This window comes from Emydura macquarii, unplaced genomic scaffold, assembly GCF_026122565.2.
Source record: "Emydura macquarii macquarii isolate MOO-44397 ecotype Brisbane River unplaced genomic scaffold, CSIRO-AGI_Emac_v2 contig_1002, whole genome shotgun sequence".
Classification (NCBI taxonomy): Eukaryota; Metazoa; Chordata; order Testudines; family Chelidae; genus Emydura; species Emydura macquarii.
This window is the reverse complement of record NW_027131139.1, coordinates 1,059,957-1,086,750: the sequence shown is the minus strand read 5'-3', so window position 1 is coordinate 1,086,750 and position 26,794 is coordinate 1,059,957. Positions and strand designations below refer to the sequence as shown.

Sequence of the window (26,794 nt, the reverse complement as noted above, 5' to 3'; positions counted from 1 at the left end):
TATTGTGTCCAGTTTTGGGGACCCCACTACAGGAAGGATGTGGACAAGTTGGAGAGAGTACAGCGGAGGGCAACAAAATGATGAGGGGGCTGGAGCACATGACTTATGAGGAGAGGCTGAGGGAACTAGGCTTGTTTAGTCTGCAGAAGAGAAGAATGAGGGAAGATTTGATAGCAGCCTTTAACTACCCGAAAGGGGGTTCCAGGGAGGATGGAGCTAGGCTGTTCTCAGTGGTGGTAGATGACAGAACAAGGAGCAATGGTCTCAAGTTGCAGTGGGGAAGGTCTAGGCTGGATATTAGGAAGCACTGGAATGGGTTACCTAAGGAGGTGGTGGAATCTCCATCTTTTTAAGCTGCGGCTTGACAAATCCCTGGCTGGGATGATTTAGCTGAGGTTAGTCTTGCTTTGAGCAGGGGGTTGGACTAGATACCTCCTGAGGTCCCTTCCAACTCTAATATTCTATGGTTCTATGGAGGCTCCGAGTGAAGCTGAAGGGCTCACCCTAGTGAATGAGCGAGACCCTAAGGGGGTCTGGCACGCTGAAGGGGTCCTCCCAGGGACTGTTCCAAAGTGGCTCTAGGGCACTGATCTGTGACACTAGCTTCAGCCCACTTCCAACAGAGAAGTAGCTATACCCCCACCTCGCCATGGTGCCCTCACCAGCAGCCTCAGCATGTGTTGGATTGCACCAGACAGGCTCCCTTCTCCCCCCCGACACACTCGGGGGCCTGGCACTGAAGGGCAGGCAGGGCCGGGAGCTCTCAGTTCCATTCTGGGTTACCTGCAGCAGTGGGGACATGCTCCAGGCAGAGCTCTGCCCCAGCAGGACTCACAGTGCCCAGGTCTGAGCGGTTAGTTCTGCTGCCTCTGCATGGCCACCAGCTCCTGTAATGCAGGGAAGGGAACACAAGGCAGGTTAGTCTACGCAGCCCTCCCCGCCCCAACTGTCCCCAGACCCACCTCACAGAGCCTGGCTGTTGGGTGGAAGCTGACAGCAGGCCCAGAGCAGGATGGTTTCGGCACAACCACACCACACCTTACGCACTAGGGTGCAGCGTGATCCTAGCCTAGCACTTCCAGCCTTGTCCCACGGTACGTCCTAGGGCTACTCAGCTCTACCAGCTTCCACTAAGCACGCGCTGGAGGGCTGGAGCACCCTAAGCTCCCACGGTGTTACTGGGGTTCCAGGGCACTCAGCACCACACAGGACCCATGCGGCTACAGGCTCCCCGTCACCTCCCGCCCAGGGAACAAACCCCTCTTCTCCGGTCTGCAAGCCCATTAGCTCCCCAGGCTGCATACAGAGCAACTGACTCCTCACTGACTGTTAACCACAGAGTCTGGCTTCAATCCACAAACGCAAATAACCCCCGCCCCCTGATCCACCCCCCCAGCATGTCCCCACAGCGCCTGGTATCCCCGCACCCTCCACCCCATAGCACATCCCCACACCACCTGGTGTCTCCTCCACCTGCCCAGCATATCCCCACTGCGCCAGGTGTCCCTCCACCCCCCAGCATATCCTCATACCACCTGGTGCCCCTGCCCCCTCCACCTCGCAGCGCATCCCCACAGCACTTGGTGCCCCTGCCCCCACCCAGCTCTGACCCCTTTGGCCTCCAGCCAGCTCCCTGTGCAGGTGTGTTACCAGGGCTACCCCTGCCCCCGCCATGCCCAGCCAATCAAGGATCAGCAGCCAATAGGAACTCACAGAGCAAGTTTGCCCTGCCCCCTTGGCTCTAGGGATTGACCCTGCCCAATGAATGAACGATGGGAAATCCGACCAATGGGCATAAGACGCTTGGTGTGGCCAAACACTGTTTGGAGAAAGAAGCCCTGACCCTCTTGAGATCTGCCCCACAGTCCAAAAGCCACATCCGTTCTGTGTCCCTGTCCCCCCGGCTCCTCCCCTGGCTGCCCATTCATTGCTGGACCCAGCTTAGAGTAACCCCTTTGAAGGCTCGGAGTCTTGCCCCTCCCCGGCCTGGTTCCCTTGGCACTGGCTTCCTCTCTGCCCCTGGACCCGTCGTCTGACACGTGGCTGCTGGAGCACAACTGCCTACAGACGTGCACGCACACACACACACACATGCACTCAGTGATATACATACCTGCAACCCACAGCCCCCTACTCATGCCTGCACACACACACACACATCCGCAACGCCCTAGTCACACATAGGCCCATGCACACCCACATGCATGTATACACTCACTCACTGATCTACACACCTGCACCCCCGCACTCCACTATTCACATCTTGTGACACCTTGCACCCCAATGGTGTGATTGTATGTCATCAATATTCACCCTTACAGTGTAATTGTGAATTGCTTAATGCAAAGGATGTCATGTCAGGTGTTTTGGAATACTCATGACATGCTGAACGTTATTGTTATTGCAGTATGTTTCTGGCAGTGTCATGTGTATGGTTATGAAGCTCTGCTATGTAATATTCCCAAATGTGTGTCTCACATGGCTTGAATAGGCCCAGGCACACATTAAAAGCCGAGGTAATTCACACCTTGCTAGGGCATGCATGAAACAACTCAGCTGGAACAATGGCCTGTGTAAAGGAAATTATGCATGTAGAAATCATTAGCTGGAAACATGAGAGTGGTGAACGATAAGAAAGGATATTATACATGAAAGTGTCATGAAGCTATAGGCTAGGAATGTCCTTTGTAAGCAGAATTTAACAGAGAAACAAAAGAAAAGAAGGAACATATATATAAAACTGCAGTGTAAGCAAAAATACTAGGGAGAAACAGGAGATGTGCACCATCTGCACTCCTTTAGGTAAAAGGTATATAAGCATGAATAAAAGAAACAGGAGGGGCTTGCAATCCTCTTATTGCAAGTCTTCAGCAGAATAAAGGATTCTTTTCCTATGAAACTGTTTGTGTCTGTCCAGCCGTTTCATCTCAGCTGAAAGGGACCCTGACTTAATTATATGCATGTGGGTAAACAGGCTTTATTTGCTTAAGCCTGTGGCTGTAATTCATGCATGTCCCTCACACCTGGCCTAAGTATCTGATAAGGTGATGCCCATTTGACTCAAGTGGAAGAAAAACCATGCCAGACATTGCCGGTCACCTGACCCCAGGGAGTGGTGGGGAAACCTGTTGAAGGAAGAGGCATCTTGGTCTCTTGAACTCTCTCTTGCAATCCATGTATAGCAACATCAAGCCATGCCCCGCCCTAAGAGAGAGCGTGAAGCACGTCCAGAGAAAACACGGCCAACTCTGCCCAATTTTTTTACCACAACAAAGATGGTGGATTTTGCATTTCCGGTTCTAGTCACGTGGCGCTGGAAGCTGAATTTCAGAAACAACCAGGCCCAAAACTCAGCGAAATGACCGGGACATGGGGCCACAGCACGCCTGCTGGGAACAGACCCAAAAAAAGCAATCTGCACTGCTCAGCTGACAAGTGCCTGGGTTGCAAAGAAGCCAAAATCCACTTTTAATGGGCTGACTTGGCATTCCCTCTGTCCACAGGGAGTGGGCCTGGCTGAAGGAGTCAGTCAGCTTCTGATGAGACCCATCTAACAACTGTAAGGTTGCTGAAATTGTTAAGCTTAGTTTAGAATGTGATTTGCTTTTATTTCTTCCTGATCAAATCTACTCTATATTCCTCTGGCTTATAATCACTTAAAATCTTAATAAATTTATTTGTTTGTTTTATCTAACGCAGTGAATGTGGTTTGGGTGTGTGCAGAGACTTCATTTAAACTGACAGAGCTGGTGCATATTAATTTATTTGCTAAATTGACGGACGAACCAACGATGAGTTTGCAGAGTCCAGCGGGCAGCACTGAACTCTGTAAAATGGAAGTTCCTAGAGTGGCATCTGGGCGTGGGGGGTGTTTGCTGAGGTCATTCTATTGCATTATCCCATGAGTGGCTGGCCAGAAGCATTCATTCACTAAGGTAAGAGACGCTGGCTTGCAGGAGGCAACATTGAATATTAACACAGAGGTCTAGAACGTTAATATTAAGCCAGAAGCCCTGTATCACTTGGGGTGTGGGGGGAAAGGGGGGAAAGGTGGGAGAGGCACCACACAGGGTGCTGCTGAGCAAACGGGCTGCTGCATCCCAGGGTGTGTGTATTGTTAACTGTGTTAAAACAACCAGCTATCACTTTAAATCCGCTGGCATTTTGCTGGCCCTGCTTGAAGGCAGGGAGCGCTGTAGGGAAGGGTGTGATATGGTCCCCTAATTGCAGAGCAGTCAGTCTGTAGCCAGCCAGATTGGAGCCGAGTGGGATGAGTTTTTTATGATAGCCTTCTGGATGCTATGAAATAAAGTGTTAAACAGCCTTCCGGATAGACCCTACTGTATGGTTTTGTCTCACTTCTGTGTGTGTGCACATGCCATGTACATAGCAGAGCATGGGTAATAATTACAGTGAGGAGATAGGGAAACGGTGGGGGGTGGGATGGGACAGGCAGAGGTCTGTGGGGAAGAGAAGTAATGGAACCTCTCCCTGGAGGGAGGAATCTCTCTCCATGAGGGGTATCACAGGGCATGGCCAGCCCCAGCATCCCCTTCTGCGCAAGCATGGTGCCACTGGGCCCCCTGCCTCAGCTTCCTTCCCCGAGGTGGGTCTCCTTGGCTCTCCACACACAGATCAGTGGTGGTGACAAACGTAACCCTTCCGGGGTAACCAAATTCCAACTAAAAATCTCAACAAACAAAGTCTCTTCCGCCCTGCGGGGCTTCTCTTCAGCTCACCTGTGGGGCCCTGTTCCCAGCCCCTTTCAGGGCTACCTTGGAGTCTTTCCCTGCTCCTGCCCTACGCGGGTTCCCCTTAAGCACCTGGCTTCCTGCAGGCCCTAGCTCAGGGCCTTTCACAGGAACCAGCCAGCCTGCCTGCTGGGGTCCACATTCAGCACCCTGTGCCATAGATCCACAGCTCTGTGCTACGTCCCAGCTTTTCAAGAGTGGGCCAGACCCTCCAGGGGGCCCACTCTTCCTTAAGGGCAGGCCATGCTGCCTCAACACTGCTGAGACTGAGCCCCTAGGATCCAGCTCTTCTGTTTCACCCCATGAGTTCTACCCAGCGCATCCAGCTGAAACAGACGTATGGTCCGAGACTTGTCCACTCCTCAGGGCCCAACACGCCCCGGCAAGGATTTGACACCAGGTGGCATTTTCAAACAGAGTTGGGTGCATTAGTTGACTGGAACCCAAGCTGGGCAGTCCCTAGGTTAGCAGAGAGAAGCAGCGGCTAAGACACCGTCCATCCTGGCCATGCCAGTGCTCCACCGAGCCAAGCTGCCGTGGATTCCGTTTTTTGGCCCTCTCCCTCTGGCAGTCCCTGGTGAGAGCTCTGTGTCTCTCCAAAAGCCAGCTCGTCTCCCCCACGGCAGATTCCCAACTGAGTGCACGTGTTCTGCCTGCCGGAGATGCCTGTGGATAGGTGTCAATCTGGGGGCTCCCTTTGTCTTTCCAGATGCTCCACTGACATGGGTCCGTTTCAGCCAGTCCGTCAATGATCCCTTCATTCCACTGCAGGCAGTCACATGGCTCCTGCTCTGTTCCAAAAGCAGCTTTTTAACCCTTTCACAAGCACTGGGTAGCAATACAAAGTGTAGAGGGAAACTGAGGCATGCATGGGAATAAAAATATTCCGGAAAATTCCCATTTTGTCACCCTCTGTGATGGGTTGTTGGAAGAGCTCTTCCCAGGAGGGGGAATCTCTCTATCAGTGTGAGGGGGGTAGGCAGAGCGCCTCCCCGTGGGAGAAGAGGACACAGCTCAAGGGAGTAGAAAAGCCCCTTCCTAATGAGACTCCCCAGTAGTGGGGCCTCTGAGGTGCCTCACTGCAGGGCGCCTGCCTGCCTGCCCCGAGGTGCACAGCAGCTCCTCCAGCCGCCCTGCACTCAGACTGTGGAGCCCTTGCCCCAGTCCAAGGTTGGTACCTGACACCCCCCCAGCCTGGCCTCCTCACCTAGCACCCAGCAATTGGACACAACGATGCGTCACTCTCAAACCAAACCGATCAGCACCAGACCCCTCCCCCCCAGGGCTCTGACGGCCCCTTTCCAGCCAGAGATCAAGTCCTGTTCCAGCGTGGGGCTGGCTGCCGTGCAGGTGTCTCCCCCGCCTCCACGCATCTCATCCTCCAGGTTCACACTGTAAAACAAACCAGCCCCCCTCTGGGCAGGGCCCTGATGGTGCCGTACCTGGCAATTCCAGAGGCTCCAGTGGACACAGCCTGGAGTCCTGGTCCTCTGCAAAGCGGCTCCTTCCAGGGCCCAATGGCAAAGCCAGGCCCACAAGGCACTTGGGAAAATCTTGGGCCAGGGCTAGAAAATGTCAGGTTGCAGGTGAAAACAGAGGCAGGGCAGAGCTAGGGGGGCTTTGAATGAAAATGTGCCTGTGCAGGAACAGTCCCCCACCCCTGGCTTCCATGGACACGGGGGCTGCTGGCTGGTGGGCGCCATGCAGGAAGGGGCACAGGAGCCCTTCCTCCGTCTTTTCACAGCAGAGACCTTCCTGTGAGCGCGGGACTGGGGAGCCAGCGCCCGGGAGGCTGCGGTGCTCCCTTCTCCCAGACAGCCTGCCTGGCCCAAGGTGGGCAGCCCCTCCCGAGGGTGTTGGGCCGGAGTGCGGAGCTCTCCGTGGGCTTTAGGCTCCTTCTGCCATTTACAAGGAGACGTCCTGGCTGAGCCTCTCCTGGAAACCAGCCAAATAGGCTGCCTGGGGCTGCCGGTCTCTGCATCATCCCGTCCCACTTCGCTTCCTGCAGGGCCTGCCCTTCCCCTCCACTGAACCACCAGGGAATCTGCTCCACTCAGCTGGCCTTTGGGGCAGGATATGGCAAGTGAGACTGGGAGGAAGGATGTGCACCTGTGCCCTGCCCTGCCCTGCCCCACAGGGGTGTGAGGTTAAATACAGTAAAGGTTGTGAGGGGCCTGGAACCCCTGGTGATTGGACCAGATCAGAACCTCGGATTCCTGGGTCCCTTTCCTGGCAATGCATGCTGGGCTGGCCTGGTGTCATTCCCCCACCCAGCTGGACTGCTGTTCGGGTGGGGCGATGAGGGCAGGGGAGGGGGTTTGTCCTGTCTGTCTGCCCCCGCCCTTCCCCTGCAAGGTTACGGGTGCTGCAATCTCCCAGAGGTGGAAACCCCACGCGCGGGTGGTGTCCCAGCAACTGAGCCATACCCTAGGGGCTGTGGTGTCCAGAAGTGGTATTGTGCCAGCGCCCCTGGCCTCGGCTAACTCAAAAGCCCAGAGGCATCTAGGCCCAGATCCTCACTGCGATTCAGGTGCCTAATGCCCATTGGAACCAATGGGAGTTAGGTGCTTAACTCCCTTAGAGAAGATAAGTCCTAGTCCCTAGCCCTTAGAGCAGTGGTCCCCAAACTTTTAACAGGGCGCGCCTCTGCCTGTGTCCACGCCCCCCCTGGGAACCGGGTGGGGAGTGGAGCCATGGCCAGGGGCTGAGGCTGGGGCAGGAGCCAGCCGGGCCAGGAGCCAGGGGCTGAGGTCAGGACCATGGCTTGGGTGGGAGGTCTGGGGTCCAGAACAGGGCCAGAAGTGGAACTGGGGCTGGGGATCCTGGGGCTGTGGGTTCTGGGGCCGGACCTGGGGGCCCCGGGGCTGTGGCTGGGTGTGGAACTGCGTCTGGGGCCCGGAGCACAAATGGGGCCGAGGCTGGAGGTGGAGCCAGGAGCCGAGGCCAGGCCTGGAAACAGAACCATGGCTGGGGGCGGGGCTGGAACCGCAGCAGAGCAGGGCTGGGTCAGGGTGATGTTCCCTCCCTGCCCCTGTGGGGGCTAGCCCCAGTCCACTGCAGCACCCCCACAAGGTTCCTCCAACCCCCCAGTTTGAGAACCGTGTGTGCATGCACAGTGGGCGCATGTGGCGGGTTGGGCCCGGCTTGGCCTGTGCATGCGTGTGCACGGGTGCGAGGTTCTCCCTTGTTCTCAATAGGAGCTGGGCTTTTTGGAAACCTGGCCCTTTGGCAAAAGGCTCTTGAGAGCTTGATGCTTTGCTCTGAACCCTCGTGCCCTGCCCTGTTCCTGTTCCTGCCCCAGGCGTTGCGGAATTGACGCACATGCTCATCACAGAGGCACCGTGTTTATTGCTGGGCTGCAGGGGGCCCTCAGAGACGCAGCAGGTTTTGCCAAAGCAGCCGCTGAGTTTCTGGTTCTTCAGGGCATCATGGCCCAAGCAAGGACCAGGAGACCCAGCCCAGAACCCCCCAAGAGGCAGATGAGGCCTGGATGCTGGGCCTGGGGCATTCCTTCTCCTCGGCCCTACAGCGGCAGTTGCTGAGCAGTGGCACTGGGGAGGCCTGGGCGTGTTGGGGCAATGTTACACTGCTGGGATGGCAGCCTGGGTGCAATGGAGGGGGCAGCGGCATCAGGCGCGGGAGGGGCGGGTTCGGGAGGAAGCGTATGGGGATGGTGACCTTTGACGCAGGGCTAGGGCGAGAAACCCCAGCTGGGCTGAGAGCAGCTGAATGGGCCTGTCACACATCAGATCACTTTCCATCACCTGGGGGAGCGGAGAGTGCCTGCCCTGCAGGAGATTCACACCGGCGCCCTGCAGCTCCCTTTGGCTCCATTATATGGAGCAACATCCCTGGCAGCCGGGCTGGATTCGTACCAGGAAAGGGCTGCTGGGCTTGGGTCTGTGACATTCCTAGAGAGAAGGTCGGGGTGCAGTCCCCCACGCTGTTCAGGGCGTCCAAAGCGGGTGGCTGCTGCTGGGGCCAGGGGCTGGCGGTCGGTCTGGTGCACTGGTCTGCTGGCTAAACCTCCTGCCAGTCCTCGGCTCCGGCCTGGGGTCCTGGCCTCAGCAGCGAGTTGGGTGGCTTGTCCTGGTGTCCCCGGCGCTGGCTGATGGCACAGAGCAGCTCAGCGTGTTCCCGCTCCAGGGCCGACAGGCGACGCTCCTACAAGGACAAAGGGCTCAATCACCCCAGCCTGCTCCCGCAGCCCCTCCCTCCCCCAGCCAGGGGCCCAAAGCCAGCAGCACATGCCACGCTGCACAGGGGCTCTGACACCAGAGGTGACTAGCGCCATCACCTTGCACTCCCAGGCAAGGTCTGGGGCAGCTCCCTTCATTCCCCGGGTCTCCCTTTTCCACGCTGCATCCCAGGACACCTGCCCTGAGGGACCCTGTTCCATCCCCCCTTATCTCCCTTCGTGCTGCCTTCTTAGCCTCCCCCCACTCTGCCCACAGGAGCTGTCGCTGACCATACCTACCCCACTCCCATCAGGTCCGGGAGACAAAGAAAGTCAGGTGGGTCAGAACGGGGGGCGGGGGCTGGGAGTCAGGACTCCTGGGTTCTATTTCCAGCACGTGGAGGTGAGTGTGGGCTGGAGGTGAGATCAGAGACTACTTCACCCCGCTAATTTCTGCCGTCCCAGCTCAGCGGGTCTAGGTATTTCCTGTTCTCTGAGCTGGGATCAGCCAGGAGGCTGGAGGACACTTGTTTCGTCCCACTCACCGTGGCTGAGGTGCTGGGGATCCTGGGCCTTCCTCTACGGGCTTGTGTGCTCCCAGCTCTGCTGGTGGTGGGCGCTGGGAGGGGCACTGACATCACACATGCCTGGGGCTAATCCCGCGGCCCCTCCGCAGTGAAAGCAATGGGGTGGCACAGGCTGGAGCTGGGCCCAGCATGACCCATAATGCTTTGTGCAGGGTGGCTCCCAGCACCCCGTTACTTCCCAACGGGACCGAGCCGCTGGGCTCATCTGCCCTTACCAGACGCTTCGCCCTCTCCTCGCTGGCCTTCAGCTTCTCGTGCTCCTTCCTCCGGCCGCCCTCCGCCGCCGTCACCCTGGGGAAGGAGGGTGTCAATGGGGCCCGCAGCTTGCTCAACCCCACAGCGAGAGCCCCACCACTGGGCACCTTCTCCTGCCCTGGCCCGGGGCACTCACCCCTCCTACCCATCCCAGCCCTGGGCACCTCCCCCTGCCCTGGGCACTCACCCCTCTGGCCCTGAAAGCTTCCCTCCCCCTGCCCCTGGGAACCTTGTCCTGCCCTGCTCCCAGGCACCTCATCCCCCTGCCCCTGGGAACCTCCCATTGCCCTGCCTTGCTCCGGCAAAACCTCACCCCAGCCCACTTTTCACTGTTCCCAAGGAACCTCTCCCCACCTCACCCCATCATTGGAGAACCTGCCCCCGTCCTGTCCTGCCTTGTTCCTGGGGCACCTCCCCCACCCCCTGGGAACCTCCCTCCACCCCCTGGGAACCTCCCCCCATTCCATCATGGGGAACCTGCCCCCGTCCTGCCCTGTTCCCCACCTTGCTGCATCAAACGGAATCAGATTGTCCAAAGGCCCTGACAGATCCTGACCCTACCCCTAACTGCGCAGGGGTGGAAGGGACCATCCCCGGGGGCCATTTGTGCCAGGCTTCCTGCACCTTCCTCTGAAGCGTCTGGGCCCAACCACTGTCAGCATCAGGAGAGGGGCTGGCCAGGCCCTGGTGGGAACAGGTGGGCCAGCTGCCACGGTCCTCAGCTCGGCCAGACCCACACAGGCAGTGGGTTCCAGAGGCAAAGGCCCCCCAGGCTGCGTAGCCCCCCGAGCCGCCAGCAAGTGCCCAGCCCGTCCTGGCTGGTCTCTGTATCAGCCAGGACCCAAGCCAGAGAGGGGCTTGAATTGCCCCTAGGAACCCATGGAGAGGGTGCCACTGAGCACGAGCTGCGGGGTGCACTGTGCTCTCCTCGCAGTCTGTCTGTCCAGCACGTGCCCCAGGGCATTGCGGGGCACCCAGGGCTCTCCGCTGAGCAGACGTGCAGCATCACCCGGAGGCTGAGCAGGGCCATGGAGCCACGGGGCTGCCTCTCTCCCCACCGGGCTCGCCTACCTGGTGCTGACGTTTGCCAGGTGGGTTTCCAGTTCCTCCAGCTGCCTCCGGAGTCTCTCCTCCTGCCCCTGGTGCTTGGCCTGCTCCTCTAGCAGTGCCTGGTTCTGGGTGACCAGCATGTCCAGCTGGCTCTCAAAGAGCCTCTGCTTCTCCTTGGTCTGCGCCAGCTCCTTCCTCAGCTCCTCGATTTGTTTCCCGTGCTAGGGGAGCCCAAGATGCAGGTCAGCTTGTCATGGGGCCTGCAGCACCCCGCAGCACAGCTCTGCCACCCGGGCTCCTTACACAGCTGCACAAAGGCGGAGAGCCCAGCACAGGCTGGCAGCAGGAGCGGGGCCTAGTGGTCAGAGTAGTGGGGGCTGAGAACCAGGACTCCTGGGTTCCGTGTGTGAGGCGCTCTACGATCCTGGCCTGGAGGCTGTAGGGCTGGGGAAGGACTCGTGCCCTACAGGATGGTGAGGCATCTACTGCCCCCTGCCAGGCTAATGGGGTGAGGCTGGGGGCATGGCACTGCTCTCCCCATGGCAAGCCTGGGGCTAGGTTCTGTGAAGTGGGGGTGGGTAGCAGTGATGCACCAGCACCCAGGGCAGAGACTGGGCATTAAGGTGGGGAGAGGGACCCTGGCACAGCCCTATAGGGCCTGCTCTGGAGCCTGTATTGCCTGGGGCTTCTGGGAGTGCAGTGCAGTACCTTCTCCAGCGGCCGCATGGCGTACAGCTCAGTCTGCACCTTGGCCGCTTCCTCAGCGTGGCGCTGCCAGGGCACCGTGGATTTCCGGGGCAGCGACGCGGACTGGCGGAGATTGGATCGCCCCTAGAGCACACAGCACAGCCCGTCAGAGCGCCGCGGGCAGCATGGGCCGGCCGGGGGCCACAGCTCGGCTGATCAGTGACATGGGGCCAGACGCCTCCTGGTTCCGCCGGGGATAGACTGGAACAGCTGGCAATTCCCTCGAGCCCGTCACCCCACCCTACCCAGGGGCCAGGGTACCCTGGGTGCAGGACAATGCAGCTGCAGGCCCTGCCCCGCCCTGCCCCTCTCTGCACATGCACAGAATGGGCTCAGTGCTCTGGGCCTGGCTGCCTGGGGCTGGGAGCTCTGCTGGCTGGGGTATGGCCTGGTGCTGATAAGGCAGCCCTTGTGCTCCGGACAGCAGGCTGTGGCTACCCCATGTGGGGGGCATGAAGGGTGAGTGTGCCAGTTCATCCCCCCTGCCCTGGATCTCCAGCAGGCACCAGGCAGAGGTGGCCTCTGAGGGGCGGCCGTGGCAGCGATCCCTTTGCTGGTTTGAGCAGCCTGCATGGGTTGGAGAAGGTGCAGGCAGATGGATGCCAGGACCCCTTTACTGGGTGGGCCTGAAGTCCCCCAGGGGGTGGCTGCTGGGACCCGCTTACTGGGTGGGCTCCGCCATCCCCGGGGGTAGGAGCTTGCTAGGACCCACTTACCGGGTGGGCACGGCTGTCCCGTGGGCGGGAGGCGGATGGGCAAGGGATCCCATTGTTGCTTTCCTCTCCCTGGGACTCGACCACATGCTCCATGCTGCTCTGCTTCTGCAGCCTGCGTCCCGCCTTGCTTTGAGCCGGCACGCTCTGGGTGCGCTGCACCTTCCTCCTTTCCCAGGCCTGGCGCGGGGAGGCGGGCAGCTGCTGGACGTGCCGCTCGTCCTCCTTCCCCCGGCCCTTCTGGATGTTGGTCATGGAGTGGCTCTTGATCAGGGGGCTGTGCTTGCTCAGCTCCCTGGGGGGCAGGAACCCTGGCTTCTCTCTGTCCATGGGGCTGAAACACAATGGTCGGGGCTGAGTGTCGCTGGGCAGGGCTAGGCGCACTATGCTGCCTGGGGGCCACGGCCTGGACTGGAACCCAGAACCATCCCCCAAACTGAACCAGGACCATTCCCTGAACCGGATCCTAGAACCGGAGCTATCCCCAAACCAGAACCGGAACTATCCCCGGATCAAACCAGAACCATCCCCTGAACTGGAACCTAGAACCAGAACATCCCTAAACCAGAACCGGAACTATCCCCGAAACCAAAGCAGAACCAAAACCATTCCTTGAACCGGAACCTAGAACTGGAACTGTCCCTGATCCCAACTGAATACCCACCGAAATTCTAACCAGAACCACCCCCCGGACCAGAACCCAGAACTGGAATCATCCCCCAACTAAAACTGAACCATTCCCTGAACCAGAACCATCATCTGAACCAAACTCATCAACCACACCCAAACTGAACTGGAACCGGAACCATTCCCACCCAAACTGAACCAAAACCATCAACCACAACCAAGCTGAAGCAGAACAATCTCTGAACCAGAACTGGAACCATTCCCTAAACCCAAACCATCACCCAAGCCTCAAACTCAGCCAGAATCATCCCTTGAACCAGACCCAATCTGCCAGCCAGTCACCCAGAATTCAGACCCAGACCGTCACTAGACCTTCGACCCAGCCCTGGAACTGGAGCCATCTCCTGAATCTCAAACCCAGCCGGTCATCCAAGTCTCTGCTCCCTGCTGCCCTCTTCCAGTCCGCCAGGCCCTGGAACCCAAAGCCATGGCCAAGCTTTGGTCCTGAGACTCCCAGCCCAAATCCTCCCCAGGCCTCACCCTCACATAAACACAAACCCTTCCCCAGCCTTGTGATGGCCAGGACCCCACCCCCATGAGCCAGAGCACCATCCCGAGCCCCAGTGGCAGGATTGGGGGCAGTCTGGAGCATGGCATGTGGGAAGTGGATTCCCCAAGGCTCTTCTCCCAACATCACCCCACCATGCCAAGCCCTTCTGGCAACTCCAGCCTTTGTGGCCCCGATCCTGGATCCTGCTGCTGTCAACAACAGAACCCCCAGACTCCAGGCGCATGGAGTCTCACGCTGCCTGGATCCCTGCTCATGGAGAGGGGAGGTACCTGTCCTCCATGCCGGGGCCAAGTCTGATGGAGACAGGCACCGGCGTCCCCTCTCTGATGGCGTCGAGGATGGTCGGCAGGGGCTCCAGCCGCTCCCGTGTTCGCTGCCGGGGGACATAAAGGGAGAAGATTCACCACTGTGGGTTTGCCAAGAGCTGTGTCCACCCCCTCATGTGAGACCAACCCAGCAATGTTGGGGGAGTTTTGCTTAGTGTGGCTCTGACTGGCATGGCCAGGGGGCGATGCCCAGCTGGGACTGGCTCAGCACAGTGCAGCACAGCTTCCCCCACCGCATCCAGGGTGGCAATGCCCAGCTGGGACCGGCTCAGCATGGCTCCGATGGGAACAGCCACGGGGAGATGGTTCCCAGCTCAGACCAACCCAGTGCGGTCCACGCAGGTCCTACCGACGGGAACTGCCGGGGACACACCTCGAGGGCGCTAGTGAGTTCCAGACAGACGCAGCGAGACCAGGGGCCGGCTGTGGGACCCTGCCGTGGAAAAGCCCATTCTCCCTTCTGGCCACCAGGGCACAGAGATGCTCAGTCAATGCACCCCCCTCCCGCCCAGCCTGCAGTACCTGGTCCAGGCCGGTGAATATGTCGCAGAGCAGCGAGTGCAGGGTGGAGAGCTCCAGCGCTAGGTCCACGTAGCCGTCATAGGCCACCAGGTGGGCGCTGCTGTCCGGATTGGCCACGCTCTGCAGGAACAACTTCATGTGGCTCCAGTTGTGCTCCAGGAACTCGTTCATGAACCCCATGTACGCCTCCTTCTCGCCAAACCTGCAGGAGCCACAGTGCCACGGGGGCGTCACGCACAGGTTGTGCCTCACACACACAGTGCCAGGGGGGCGTCACGCACAGGGTGTGCATCACACACACAGGGTGTGCCTCACACACACAGTGCCACAGGGGCGTCACGCACAGGTTGTGCCTCACACACACAGTGCCAGGAGCACACACACAGGGTGCCACACACACAGTGCCACGGGGGCGTCACGCACAGGTTGTGCCTCACACACACAGTGCCAGGGGGGCGTCACGCACAGGGTGTGCATCACACACACAGGGTGTGCCTCACACACACAGTGCCACGGGGGCGTCACGCACAGGTTGTGCCTCACACACACAGTGCCAGGGGGGCGTCACGCACAGGGTGTGCATTACACACACAGGGTGTGCCTCACACACACAGTGCCACGGGGGCGTCACGCACAGGTTGTGCCTCACACACACAGTGCCAGGGGGGGCGTAACGCAACGGGTGTGCATCACACACACAGGGTGTGCCTCACACACACAGTGCCACGGGGGCGTCACGCACCGGTTGTGCCTCACACACACAGTGCCAGGGGGGCGTCACGCACAGGGTGTGCATCACACACACAGGGTGTGCCTCACACACACAGTGCCACGGGGGCGTCACGCACAGGTTGTGCCTCACACACACAGTGCCAGGGGGGCGTCACGCACAGGGTGTGCATCACACACACAGGGTGTGCCTCACACACACAGTGCCACGGGGGCGTCACGCACAGGTTGTGCCTCACACACACAGTGCCAGGGGGGGCGTAACGCACAGGGTGTGCCTCACACACACAGTGCCACGGGGGCGTCACGCACAGGGTGTGCCTCACACACACAGTGCCACGGGGGCGTCACGCACAGGGTGTGCCTCACACACACAGTGCCACGGGGGCGTCATGCACACGGCTGGGCTGCGTGCGTGTTGCACACAGGGTGTGCATCACACACACGGCTGGGCTGCACGGGCGTCGCACACACAGGGTGTGCACCACGCACACGGCGCAGGCATAATGTTGAAGTCCTGCAGTGAACAGTCCATCTGCAGGGGTTAGGCAGACGGGGAAGGGGTTAGGCAGTCGGTGGGTGGGGGGTTAGGCAGGCAGTGGGGGAGCATTGTGACTAGCACTGCAGGACATGGGACATTTCAGACCTGGCATTCTCAGCCTTGATGCTGCCTGTCCTGGTGGAGGAACCACTGATTCAGATGGTCAAACTGCCCAGGTGCCCTGCGCATGAAGGCATCACAGCCACGTCTGCCTGCCCTCTGCCCTGTGTCTCTGCCCGGCTGCTGGGTGAAAGGTCCGTGCAAACCACAGGGGAAAGTGACAAGCTGACTCTGCAAGAGAAACTGAGACCACCCCACATGCGGCCAGGGCTCACAGGGCTATTTGGAACCAGGGCCTGTGGATCAGGCATTAGCTGGGGACTCGGGATACCTGGGATCAAGCACCTGCTCTGACCCATACTCGGTGCCTCAGGTCCCCTCAGCCCAAGGGCCCGTCCCCCAGCGGTGAGGGAGGATACGGGCCCTGGCAATTGCGGCTGCTCAGGTATGATGAGAACAGGAGGCATGGGAGTGTGAGAGGGAAGCCTGGTAGGTTTTTACACAGCACTGGCCTTTTCGATGGCTCTGGCGTGCACATGCATTTCAAGGGACCTGCCCAGGGAAACCCTGGAGTCACACGTGGCCTTTGCTATTTTAGGCGGCTGGAAGGGTTTTTCCTGCTTCTTTTAATAACGTGACTTTGGGCCCCTGGAAAATAGCCAGATCCTGGCACCTTGGGTCCCACGCCAGGGCCCAGCATCACAACTCCCAGGCCTGCACGATGCAGCCGGGCCGGATCATGTCCAGGCTCATACAGGTCTGGCCCTGCGTTTGGGGTTTTACAGCTCTTTGACTTGCCAAGAGCCCAGCGTGAGCCTGAGTGGGAACCTCCCGTCCGTCCCACATCTCCCAGCACCCAGAGCCCAGCACCGAGCCCAGGGCTGGGCTCCAGCGGGGACCACCCCACATTTCTACAGGAACCCCCCGCAGTGTCTTCATCCCCCAGAGAGATGGAAACCCAGCCCCTCCCCCCCAATTCCCTCCTTCCAGGGGCCCTAGGAACATGAGCGGGAAGGGGAAGCCCCGGGCAGACTGAGGGAAGGGAGTTAGTGTGAAACTGGGCACAGCCCCGCTCGCTTGTCCAGAGCTGGGTACAGTTGGGATCACCTGCAGAGGGGTGCCCCCGGGCAGAGCCAAGCTGTGATCACCCGCAGAGGGGAGCCCCCTGGGCAGAGCCGAGCCATGGTACGTACGTGGCAAAATTGGCCAGGTTCTGGATGACCTTTGCCACCAGGGTGAGGCTGCGGGATGTGACATCGTCTGGGTACTCCTGGGTGAGGCCGAACAGGCTGGGGGACATGATGGCCGGGCACAGGAAGCGCAGGAAGAGCGAGGCCGAGATGAGCCGCTGCCCGATGTCCTCCTTGTTCCGCTCCAGGCACTCGCCCTGCCATGCTGCAAAGATCTCGCTGAGCTCCGCGGGGAAGGCGCTGAGGGGACAGGCACAGGCGGTGAGGGGGAGGGGAGCAATGCCAGCTAGACGACAGCATCTCCCAAATAATCCCTGGCAGCCAGTGGGACCAAAGCGATGCCTCCCTGAGAGGCAGCCTGGGGAAGAAGGGGTTAACTTCTCTGTCTGTGGGGGCCAGCGCTGCCCTGGGGTCACAAAGCTGGACTGCACCCCATGTTCTGCTCATGGGCCCGTGTCCCTCGTCCACCCTGTAGTCAGGCCTGGCTGCCCATGACTGCGCTGCCCCAGCTTCCACCCAGATTCAGGGTGACGGGAGCTTCGTGGGCGATCCAACTCCAGGGCCGTGGCTCCCAGCAGAGCCTGTCCAGTGGTGGTTCCCTCCCCTTGGGGCTGCCCTACGGACCGGGCTCCCTGCCAACAGGCAACCCTGAGGGAGGCTGGTTTGGGCTCCACTGTCCTGCAATGGCCTCAGCTGGGGAGAAGCAGGCCCCATGGCCACCCACCAGGAGACACCACAGAGCCCAGATGCCCACAGGAGCTGAGGAGGGGGAAGGAGACATTAGTTCAGCTGGAGTTGTGGAGAACTCCCGGTGGGGGCTTGGGACCCTAAGAACTACTCATTGCCAACTGACAAAGGGGTCTCTGTTCTGTAACAGCAACGCCTATCAGACCTGACAAACTCACTACACCTACCACATTGCTGGCATAGTATTTATCTGCAAAGGGTGTCGTGTGGGGTATCAAATGAAAGCTTATCTCATGCTGGTCATCGCAAGCACTGCGAGATGGACGTACGGTCGGTGCTTAAGAAGTGATGTGTATCTACCAAAAATATGTTCTAAACCATGTAAGAAGGCAGATTTGACAAAAAAGTTTTCTTCCAGACACTGTTTCTTCTCCTATCCCTGTCTCTGATGTAGATGGTGCACACATGAGACTCTATTTACGTGTGAAAGTCAACATGAAAAACAAGTCGACGGGGCTGTGCAGCAAAGAGGAGGGTGGGAGCGTAGCCTAGCGCCAGCATCCCCGTTTCTTGTAAAGAAACGTGTTCTGGTTTGATCATCGATAGGTCTCAGCGCTGTGCTGTTGAGCAGGGTGAATCCTCAGCTGAACAAAGCGGCTGCTATGCGCACTGTTCCCAAGGCTAGTCATTTCTGCGTGTGCAGTGACGGGGGCTGGGTACCACAGGGGCACGCTCCTCGAAAGGGAGCTCCGGGATGGGGCACCGATTGTTACCCGGCAAGCAATGTAGGACTGGCAGAATCCCGAGGAGAGGGCTTGAGTGGCTGAAACGCTGGGGGTGCCAGGGAGCCGAGCCCTGGCTACCACGAGAGACTCCTTCGCACTGGAGGCAGCAAGGTCACTCAGGCCCCGACATCCCAAGAAAGCCTCACAGGCCTGCTGGGACGCCACTGAGCATCTGCCTACCCCATTCCCTTCCCTCCCGCCCAGACAAGCCCAGCCCTGCATTGCCCCCAGCCGAGCCTGGCCCTGTGTTCACCCCCTCTGGACAAGCCAAGCCCCATTCCCTTCTCCCCAGGGTAAGGCCAGGCCCGTGTCCCCCGAGCCCCTCACTCGCAGGAGTTGGTGATTCTCTGGAAGATCTCCTCACACGCCTGCCGCAGGTTGTTCTGGTTGTCAGACAGGTCGTTGGCTGCACACTTGCTGGGGTCGACCTCGCAGCTGTCCTCCGACTCATACAGCTGGGCAATGGCCTCTCCTGCAACACACACGGCAGAGCCCAGCCTGACTCCACGGGCGTCAAGCACAATCCAGCTGGCCTTTTGGAGAGGCTCCAAGAATGCGCCTCCCTGTGTGTGGGTACATGAGAGTGTGCACGTGTGCACGAGTGCATGTGTCCATGAGTGCGTGCGTGCACGTGTACAGGTGTGGATGTGTGTGCAGATATGCACATGTATGTGCATGAATGTGCATGTGCACGTATACAAGGGTTTATGTGCGTGTGCACCTGTACTGAGGTGTACATGCATGAGTGTGTGCGTGTGTGTATGCGTGTACAGCTGCCCTCTGCTGGGTGGGGTCTGAGCTGGCTAAGAACGGCAGTGGGCTGCCCCTGCCCCATCTTGGCATTAGTTGGCCACCAGAAACTCCCCAGTGCATCAGCTGGCCTGTTACCTCCCCTTGTGTTAGCCACTGACCCATTACCCCCCTCCGCTGCAGTGCGTTAACCGGCCCGTTAGCCCCCTTGTGTTAGCCACTGACCCATTACCGCCCCTGTGCATTAACCAGCCCATTCCCCGCCCAGCGCAGCAGCCAGCTGATCCATTACACCCCCCCGCACGTTAGCCAGAGCATTACCCCCAGTGCATTAGCCAACTTATCTATTCCACACACACCCCCCATGCACTAGCCAGCCAGCCTGTTACCCCCCAGCCTGTTAGCCAGCTGACCCATTACACACACACACACACACACACACACACACCTTGGCCCGCCAGCCTGCAGGCCTCCCACCATCGAGCGCGTTGGCCAACCGTTACCATCCCCCCGTGTGTTTGCTGCCCGGCCCGTACCCAGCGTGTCCAGCAGGTACTGCCCCCCCACCAGCTTCATGTACTCGTCGATGGCCTTGGTGGCCAGCGTGTTCTCGCGGAAGATCAACGCCTCTCTGTCGTCAAAGCGGTCCAGCTCCGCCACCCCCAGGTCGATGAGAAACGCCTGTGGGGCCAGATTGGGAAGGGGTCATTGGGGGTCCAGACTTTCCATCCCAGCACCCAGCCCTGTGCCCACATGGACCCATCCTATCGACGCTCAGCCCGGGGGCCTCTGCAGCATGATGGGGCCGTGGCAGGGACAGGGTTTGGCTGAGGGCTGTGGGTGGGGGCACTGCTAATGGCCCTTTGCCCCTCTGGGCCCCGAGGGCAACAGCCACCCGCAGCGCAGCCACTTGCAAGTTTATTTGGTCAAGTGCCCAACTCCCCTCCCCCAGGGGCTGTGAGTGACTCACTGCTTAGCACTCACCCCATCACACTGCCACCCTCTGTCCCCAGCCCCACCAGGAGGGGCAGCCCTGCCCCTCCAGGCTGAGCCCCCTGGCGATACCAAAGGGGGGCTGCTGGGCAGTCCATGACCCTAATACCGGGCCAGTGAGGGGATTCCCCCCCAGAGCCCTGCAGAACAGCTCCCTGCCCCCATGCTGTGGGGTGTGCCAGGGCACCTGCCCCCATGAGCACAGCCCCAGCTCAGGCTCCAGGACTCCCCTGCACAGGTCAGGTGTGTCCTGCGGCTGAGAGCGCCCCCCAGTGGTGCAGCGTACCTTGGCTTTGCCGGTGCCCTGCAGCACATGCACCAGGGCGCTGGCAAGCTCCTCCTTGTGGCGCACGGCGATGGCCGGCTCCAGCCCAGCGCACAGCTCCCGGTAGTGGAAGGTGATGTACTCAGCGAACTCCTTGTAACTCACGATGGGCAGCACCTGGATCTCCTGGTAGCGCCCGCGCAGCCGCAGGGAAGGGGCCAGGGCCTTGTCCCGGTTGGGGGCAGCTCCACACAGCGGGTACCATTTCTCCAAGGGCTGGCGCGAGGCAGCCAGCTCTCCCAGTGGGATGGTCACAGTGCCCAGGGGGCTGCTCTCCCGCCGCCGCCCCTCCTCCTCCCGCAGCACGCTGATGCGCAGCTCCCGGGCCGCAGGCAGCGTGGCCAGCTCGAAGAGCTCACCCCAGAAGAGTCCCCCGCCTGCACCCGCTGGCTTGGCCGTTGTGCGGGCATACAGGGTGCCGTCCAGGTGCAGCTGGCAGTAGTAGCGCCTCTTGGGGGGCAGGTCCCGGGCCTCGTACACCCAGAGACTCAGGCTGTTCTCCACACGCTCGCAGTTGTCCTGGGGGGGACAGCACGGCGTGACGGGGTTTAGGCACGCCACCCAGCCACACAGGCAAAGGGACAGCTCCCCTGCTCACGTGGATGATGGGGGAAGCAGCTCGGGGAGAGAGGAAGCTGGGGTGCGGAGGGACACGGCAAAGGGCCGGGGGGGCGCTGAGGGGCCAAGTGAGGTGAAGGGCGACTGGCAGAGAGTGAATTTCTAGTGCCAGGTGCAAAGGAGAGCGATGGCCTTGGCCAGCGTATAAGGGGGTAGCCACTGCCCAGTGGGCATTTTGGGGGTGGGAGCACATAACCACTCCCCAGCTGGGGTTTCGGGGGGGGGGGTGTAGCCGCTCCCCATCTGACATTTCGGGGGGGGGGGGTGCATAACTGCTCCCCAGCTGGTGTTTTGAGGGGGCACGTAGACGCTCCCCAGCTGACATTTTGGGGGATGTAGCTGCTCCCCAGCTGGTGTTTCGGGGGGGGGGATGTAGCTGCTCCCCAGCTGGTGTTTCGGGGGGGGGTACGTAGCCGCTCCCCAGCTGGTGTTTCGGGGGGGGGTACGTAGCCGCTCCCCAGCTGGTGTTTCGGGGGGGGGTACGTAGCCGCTCCCCAGCTGGTGATTCAGGAGGCATCTCACCTTATTGGGCTGCACGGTTCTGCGTAAGTTCTCAATCCACCGGTCCCGCTCAACCACCGATGTGCAGCCGAAACAGCGGCTCCCCTCTGTGTTGATGATCTGCGTGGGGGAGCGGTCGTCAGTGGGGGAGCACAGCTGCCATCAAGCGGGGACCTGGTGCTGGGTCGTGTGGTGTCAGTGCCCGGCACTGCCATGGGGGAGGACCTGGTGAGGACCCAGGACAGGGCCAGCCCCGGGGCTGGGGCCTGTGCTGCCCCATGAGCAACCCGCATTTAGTCCTTGCCCTGGCTGCCCCCAGTGAGCTCTGGCCCCTGAGCAGCTCTGCACTGGCCGGCACCCGGAGCGTGGGGAGGCAGGGAGACCTGCCCGAGGCCCTGGCCCAGCGGCACCATTACCTGGAAGCAGAACTTCTCGCCCAGGATGCTGCTGTGCAGCGGGCGGATCACTATGTCCTCGCCGCTCAGATCCAGCTCGGCTGCACTCGGGGCAGGCAGCAAGGACTCGCGGGAGCCGTGCCAGCTCGGCAGCCTGGTGGGAGAAGGAGCCGGTCACAGCCCGCCCAGCCCTTCTGCCAGTCCCTACCCCACCTCTGCCCACAGCAAGGGGGCCAAGCCCAGAGCCCGTGTGATCAGCACACGCCCATGGCCCCCCCTCCGGCTGGAGACACAGCTCCCTGGCGCCCAGAACCAGGGCTGGCGAGGGGCAGGGGGGCTCTGTGGCTGTACGTAAACAATGCACAGGGGCCATTGCCATTGCCATACTCAGCTCCTCGCTGGGGGAGGGGGGGGTGATTCCACCCGGGGGCCCAAGCATTGATCTCTGCGAGGGGCATACACTTGCAGCACGGCCCTGGGGGACATGAGGACGGCCTGCTCTAGGCCTAGGAAGGCAGGACGTGGCAGGGTGGGGGCGCCACGCTTCCCAGGGGCAGCCACGTTTCAGTCCTGTCTTGCATGGGGACACCCCAGCGAACCCTATACAGGTTGTTACACTGCCCTCACAGCCATGGCATCCCAGAGCCCCCACTGGTCCCTTCGTGGGGGTGCCCACGGGCTTTTCTCAAAGGGGGCATGCTCCCCAAACTCCCTGATCCTAGGGGCTTCCCCCATGCCTGGTCACAAAGGGGGTTCCTGTGCCCAGCTGTCCCAGCACAGGGCTGTCCTACGTTCACTTAGCACAGGGTGCCCCATCCCGTCCCGGAGATGCCCCCAGCACTTCCTGCCTGCACTCCCCATAGCCCTGGGGGCAGCTCTGGCTGAGCAGGGGAAGATGGGGCAGAGGCTCCTTGCTCTCAGTGGGGGCTGTACCTGTCGCCGTCCACAGAGGAGTCAGCCTTGGGCACAGCCCGACCCTTCCGCTCTTTTAGCCTCTTCCATATCAGCCCCTAGGACGAGGAATAAGCAACAGTAACAGCGCTCCTGTGCCACTCAGCCAGCGCCGAAATGCAGCCACCTCTGGGGGGGAACACAGAGCTACACTGACAGCTTGGGGAGGAGATCAGAGAAGGACTGTGAGCCAGGACAGTGCTGGGGGCCAGAGATGCAGGAGTCAACCAGACCAGCTGGGCACCTGGCAGAGGGGCCTTAGCAGTCTGAATGGCCACTGGGCTCAGATCTGTGTGTGCGCCAACGTAGCCCTTTGGGGGGGGGGTGTGTGTGTCCTTGGGGGTGTCCCCAGGGAGGTGTATGAGTGTCTGGTACCCATGTCCCTCTCCGGAGGAATGTCGCTGCGTGTGACACCCAGGGCCTGCCTCTCGCCCGTTCCCAGCTCCCCCAAGCCGGGGTGGGATTCCAGTCCCTGGCCACACTGGGCCCCAGCTCAGCAGCTGGGAGTTTCTTACCTTCACGTTGCTGAACTGGGAGCTGGCCGGCACGTCGCTTTCGGTGCCTCTTCCCCGGGCCCGCAGGCTGGGCGAGCTCTTCCCCTCGGAGGAAAGATCTGCAAGAATCACCCATGCTCAGCACGAGAACACAACCCCCCAGGGGCCTGCTCGGGGAGGGGACCGGAGAAGGACTGTGAGCCAGGACAGTGCTGGGGGGCCCAGGAGGCAAGGAGTCAACTGAGCCAGATGGGCACCTCAGAGAGGGGCTCTGGTAGCCTGAATGGCCCCTGGGCTCAGGGATGTCACTGCACTGGACTCCCCCCAGCTCTTCGGTGCCCGTCTGTCCTGGCCTGCAGCCCCTGGCTCTCCCGGCTCCCTCTGCAGCTCTGCCGATGCCCCTTAGTCCCACCCCGCAGCCCTGCTATCCCAGTCCTGCCCCCAGCTCTCCCAGTGCCCCTCGCCTCCACCCGGGGAGCTCAACTGCCAGCCACGCCGGAGCAGGTGATGGAAGCCTCCCACCACTGAAGGTGGCCAGCACCAGATGCTCCCCAGGGAAGTAGAGTGCTCCCCCTCATGGCCAACAATGGAATATCCCGCCTGGGGGAGCCAGGGGACCAAAGCAGGAGGCTTTGACCCCGTCTACTCTTCTCCGTGACTGTTCTGGCTCTGAGCTTCCCCTGGCCCCTGCTCCGCTCTGCACCCAGTGAGACCCTCCCCAGCAGCCTCCACATCCCTCACCCCGGCCAGCACCATTCCCAGGATCCCTGGAGTATGATGGGGCAGCTGGGTGCCCCGTGGAAGCTGCTCCAGCCGTTTAGCCTCCTTTATGTTAACCTTCTGCACCTTGTTTCCAGTCTGCGTTTGTCTGGCTTCCGCTTTCAGCCACTGGCTCTGGTCCTGCCTTTGAGTGCCTGAGAGCAGAGAGCTCGGAGAGCTGTCTCTCCCCCGCGAGGTGCTTGTGGACAGGGGTCCCGTCCTCTCTTGCCCTGGATCAGCTACACACACTCAGCTCCCTCAGTCTCGCACTCAGGGCATGTTCCCCAGAGCTCGAATTGTCCTGGTGGCTCTTTTCTGAGCCTTTCCCATTTGTCACCTTCCTTTTGGCATTGCAGCCAGGCACTGGACCCAGTGTCCAGTGATGGTCTCCCCAGTGCTGGATCCAGAGGTCAGGTCAGACCCCTCCCTGCTGCACCTCGAAAACCGTCTCATCCCCAGCACCACACTGGCAGCTCCTGGGCAGTCGTGACCCCCTACGTCCCTTCCAGTCGCTGCTCTGCAGGATGCACCCGCCCCATCCCAGCAGGGGATCTGGATCCCCCGAAGAGCCACGCAATTCCTGCCCTGGGACGTGGTGAGGCCCTTGCTATGCAGGGGACATAGGGATTCCCTGGTTTTGTGTGTACTGGGAGGAGTCTCGCAGGCAAGGGGGCCTGGAAGATCCTGGGGGGCAGATTGTGGGGCTGCCCCCACAGCAGAGTCTGGGGTCCAAGGGCTGCAGGACATTTAGGCGTGTGTCACTGGGGTCTGGAGCCTCCCATGGGGGGAAGGGATGAGGTTACCTCTCCCCATGGAGGAGATCAAGCCCCCACCAGTCTCAGTTCCTGTCACTCCCCTTGTTCTGCCCACTCCCCCCCCCCGCCCCACTGTCACTCCAGCTGCTCTGGGAGGAAGTGGGGGGTGCAGAGCCAGCCGCAGTGACAGGAAGAGGCTCGGCACGAAGCATCTAACCCGGCCCTGAGCATTCAGAGGGCGTCACCTGGGGCTCAGCCACCCTGGGGACAGGACGGGAGAAGATAGCTCCATCCCAGCTCTGGGTGCAGCACCAGATTTAAAAGTCATTTGAGTCCCAGCACTTGGCAAGGAGCCGTGTCCCACACCCTGCCCCACGGCCCCTTTGGGACAGCACTGACATCGGCTGGTGGGCGGTGTCACTGGCTGACTCTCAGGCACTAGCCCATCGCTGCAAGATTTGGGCGGCGTGTGCTACAGGAGAGGGGGTCATGCAGGCACTAACTGCTGGATTTGGGGTTCACACCGAAAGCACCAGGGGGGAGGGTCAGATGGGACCCAGACAAGTCTGGCAGGTGCCCAGAGCTCGGCGCCGTCACAGACAGAGGGGGAACAGGGGGAGTCAAGTGGCTTTCTGAGAGTCCCCACGGAAGTCCGGCCAAGCCAGGGGTCCTGCTCCCACACTCAGGCCCTGACCCCTGAGCCGCTGCCTTCTGCACCCAGAGCTGGGATGGAGCTATCTTCTCCAGTGCAATCATGGCAGCTGCAAAATCAGTAAAATCACCCTCTGCTCCCTTAGTAATTAAAAAACCCCAGTCCTCACCCCACCCCCACTTGCTGAGGGCCCTGGTGCTGTGTCCTGCCTGTGGATACAGCGGGCTACACCAGCCCCTGAAATGCAGCTACCTCTGGTGTGGAGCCCAGCAGCTGCCAAGCAGCATCTTCTGCCCCCATGACCTCTCTTCAACAGGCTGCCCTGAGCAAAGGGAGGAACAAAGGACCAATTCCCAAACTGAACTGCTGGGCGGATCCCTTGCCTGCCCCCCAGACTCCCTCCCAGCTGGCATGCTCCCCTTCAGGCCAAACTCAGCCCTAGCAGGGGGAGGGGGAAGGAAGCAGCCTGACCTATCTTTCCGGATCAGCCCCCGCAACACAGAGGAAGCCGTGACAGACCTGAGACATCCCTGCTCAGATTGCTTCCTCCCCAGAGCTGCATCGGCACGACCCATGGCAGCATGGTTCACACACAGCATAGGGGTCAAGTGTGTCTGGATGTGAACGCGAGAGTGTACAAGTGTGAGAGCGTACATGTGTGCAGATGTGAACATGCGTGTGCGTGTGCATGAGTATGTGCAAGTGTGAATGTGCAAAGGGGAGTGTGCACCAGTGCGTCTGAATGCACGCATGCACCCATGTGTGTATACGTGTGTAAGTGTGCATGGCACCAGGTCAGGGCTCACTCACCGGGATCCTTCCTGCTGCCCAGGGACGGCTGAGCATTGGTCTCCGAAATGCAACTGCCAGTTCTGTTCCGGCTCCTTTGCCAAGCCTGGGAGAGACTAGAAAGTCAGCAACTGACCCCACTGTCTTTCCCCCCTCCACTGGGCCCCCCTCCCCACCCCCCATTGCCTCCTCCCGGCCTCCCTCCCCACCCCCGTCCGCTGTGCCCAGCCTCCCTCCATGGCCCCATCCCCTGGACCCGGTTTCTATCCACAGCCCCCATCACTTCCACCCCGGCCAACACAGGCCTAAGAAGCTACCCCAGACTCCGGCAGGGGGTGCAGGAGCCGGTTCAGCCCCAGGGCAGCAAGTTCAGCCCCCAAGGGAGCCCTCAACAGACTCTAAAGATGCTGGGTAGGGACACCTGGGGTGGAGCAGGGGGGTGGGGAGCCCCCCACAGACCCAGAGTCCAGTTGGGAGTGCAGTGGGACAGACAA

The 26,794-nt window shown here is 60.6% G+C and overlaps 1 protein-coding gene across 2 annotated transcripts in view; it reads right to left on the bottom strand.

Moving 5' to 3' along the window:
• Window positions 1-6,369: 6,369 nt before the first annotated feature.
• RASAL3 (RAS protein activator like 3) overlaps window positions 6,370-26,794 on the bottom strand; it is a 32,428-nt gene continuing 12,003 nt past the window's right edge. For both annotated transcript variants that reach the window (XM_067544587.1, XM_067544590.1), the window contains exons 4-19: window positions 26,322-26,406; window positions 23,367-23,464; window positions 22,834-22,910; window positions 21,922-22,054; window positions 21,527-21,625; window positions 20,348-20,905; window positions 19,605-19,749; window positions 18,646-18,790; window positions 16,850-17,086; window positions 14,327-14,528; window positions 13,748-13,851; window positions 12,284-12,614; window positions 11,529-11,651; window positions 10,842-11,041; window positions 9,731-9,806; window positions 6,370-8,915 (exon numbers count right to left, since the gene is read on the bottom strand). In XM_067544587.1, the coding sequence (XP_067400688.1) occupies window positions 8,772-8,915; window positions 9,731-9,806; window positions 10,842-11,041; window positions 11,529-11,651; window positions 12,284-12,614; window positions 13,748-13,851; window positions 14,327-14,528; window positions 16,850-17,086; window positions 18,646-18,790; window positions 19,605-19,749; window positions 20,348-20,905; window positions 21,527-21,625; window positions 21,922-22,054; window positions 22,834-22,910; window positions 23,367-23,464; window positions 26,322-26,406 (2,757 nt within the window). In that variant the 3' untranslated portion in view covers window positions 6,370-8,771. The remainder of the gene's footprint in view (window positions 8,916-9,730; window positions 9,807-10,841; window positions 11,042-11,528; window positions 11,652-12,283; window positions 12,615-13,747; window positions 13,852-14,326; window positions 14,529-16,849; window positions 17,087-18,645; window positions 18,791-19,604; window positions 19,750-20,347; window positions 20,906-21,526; window positions 21,626-21,921; window positions 22,055-22,833; window positions 22,911-23,366; window positions 23,465-26,321; window positions 26,407-26,794) is intronic.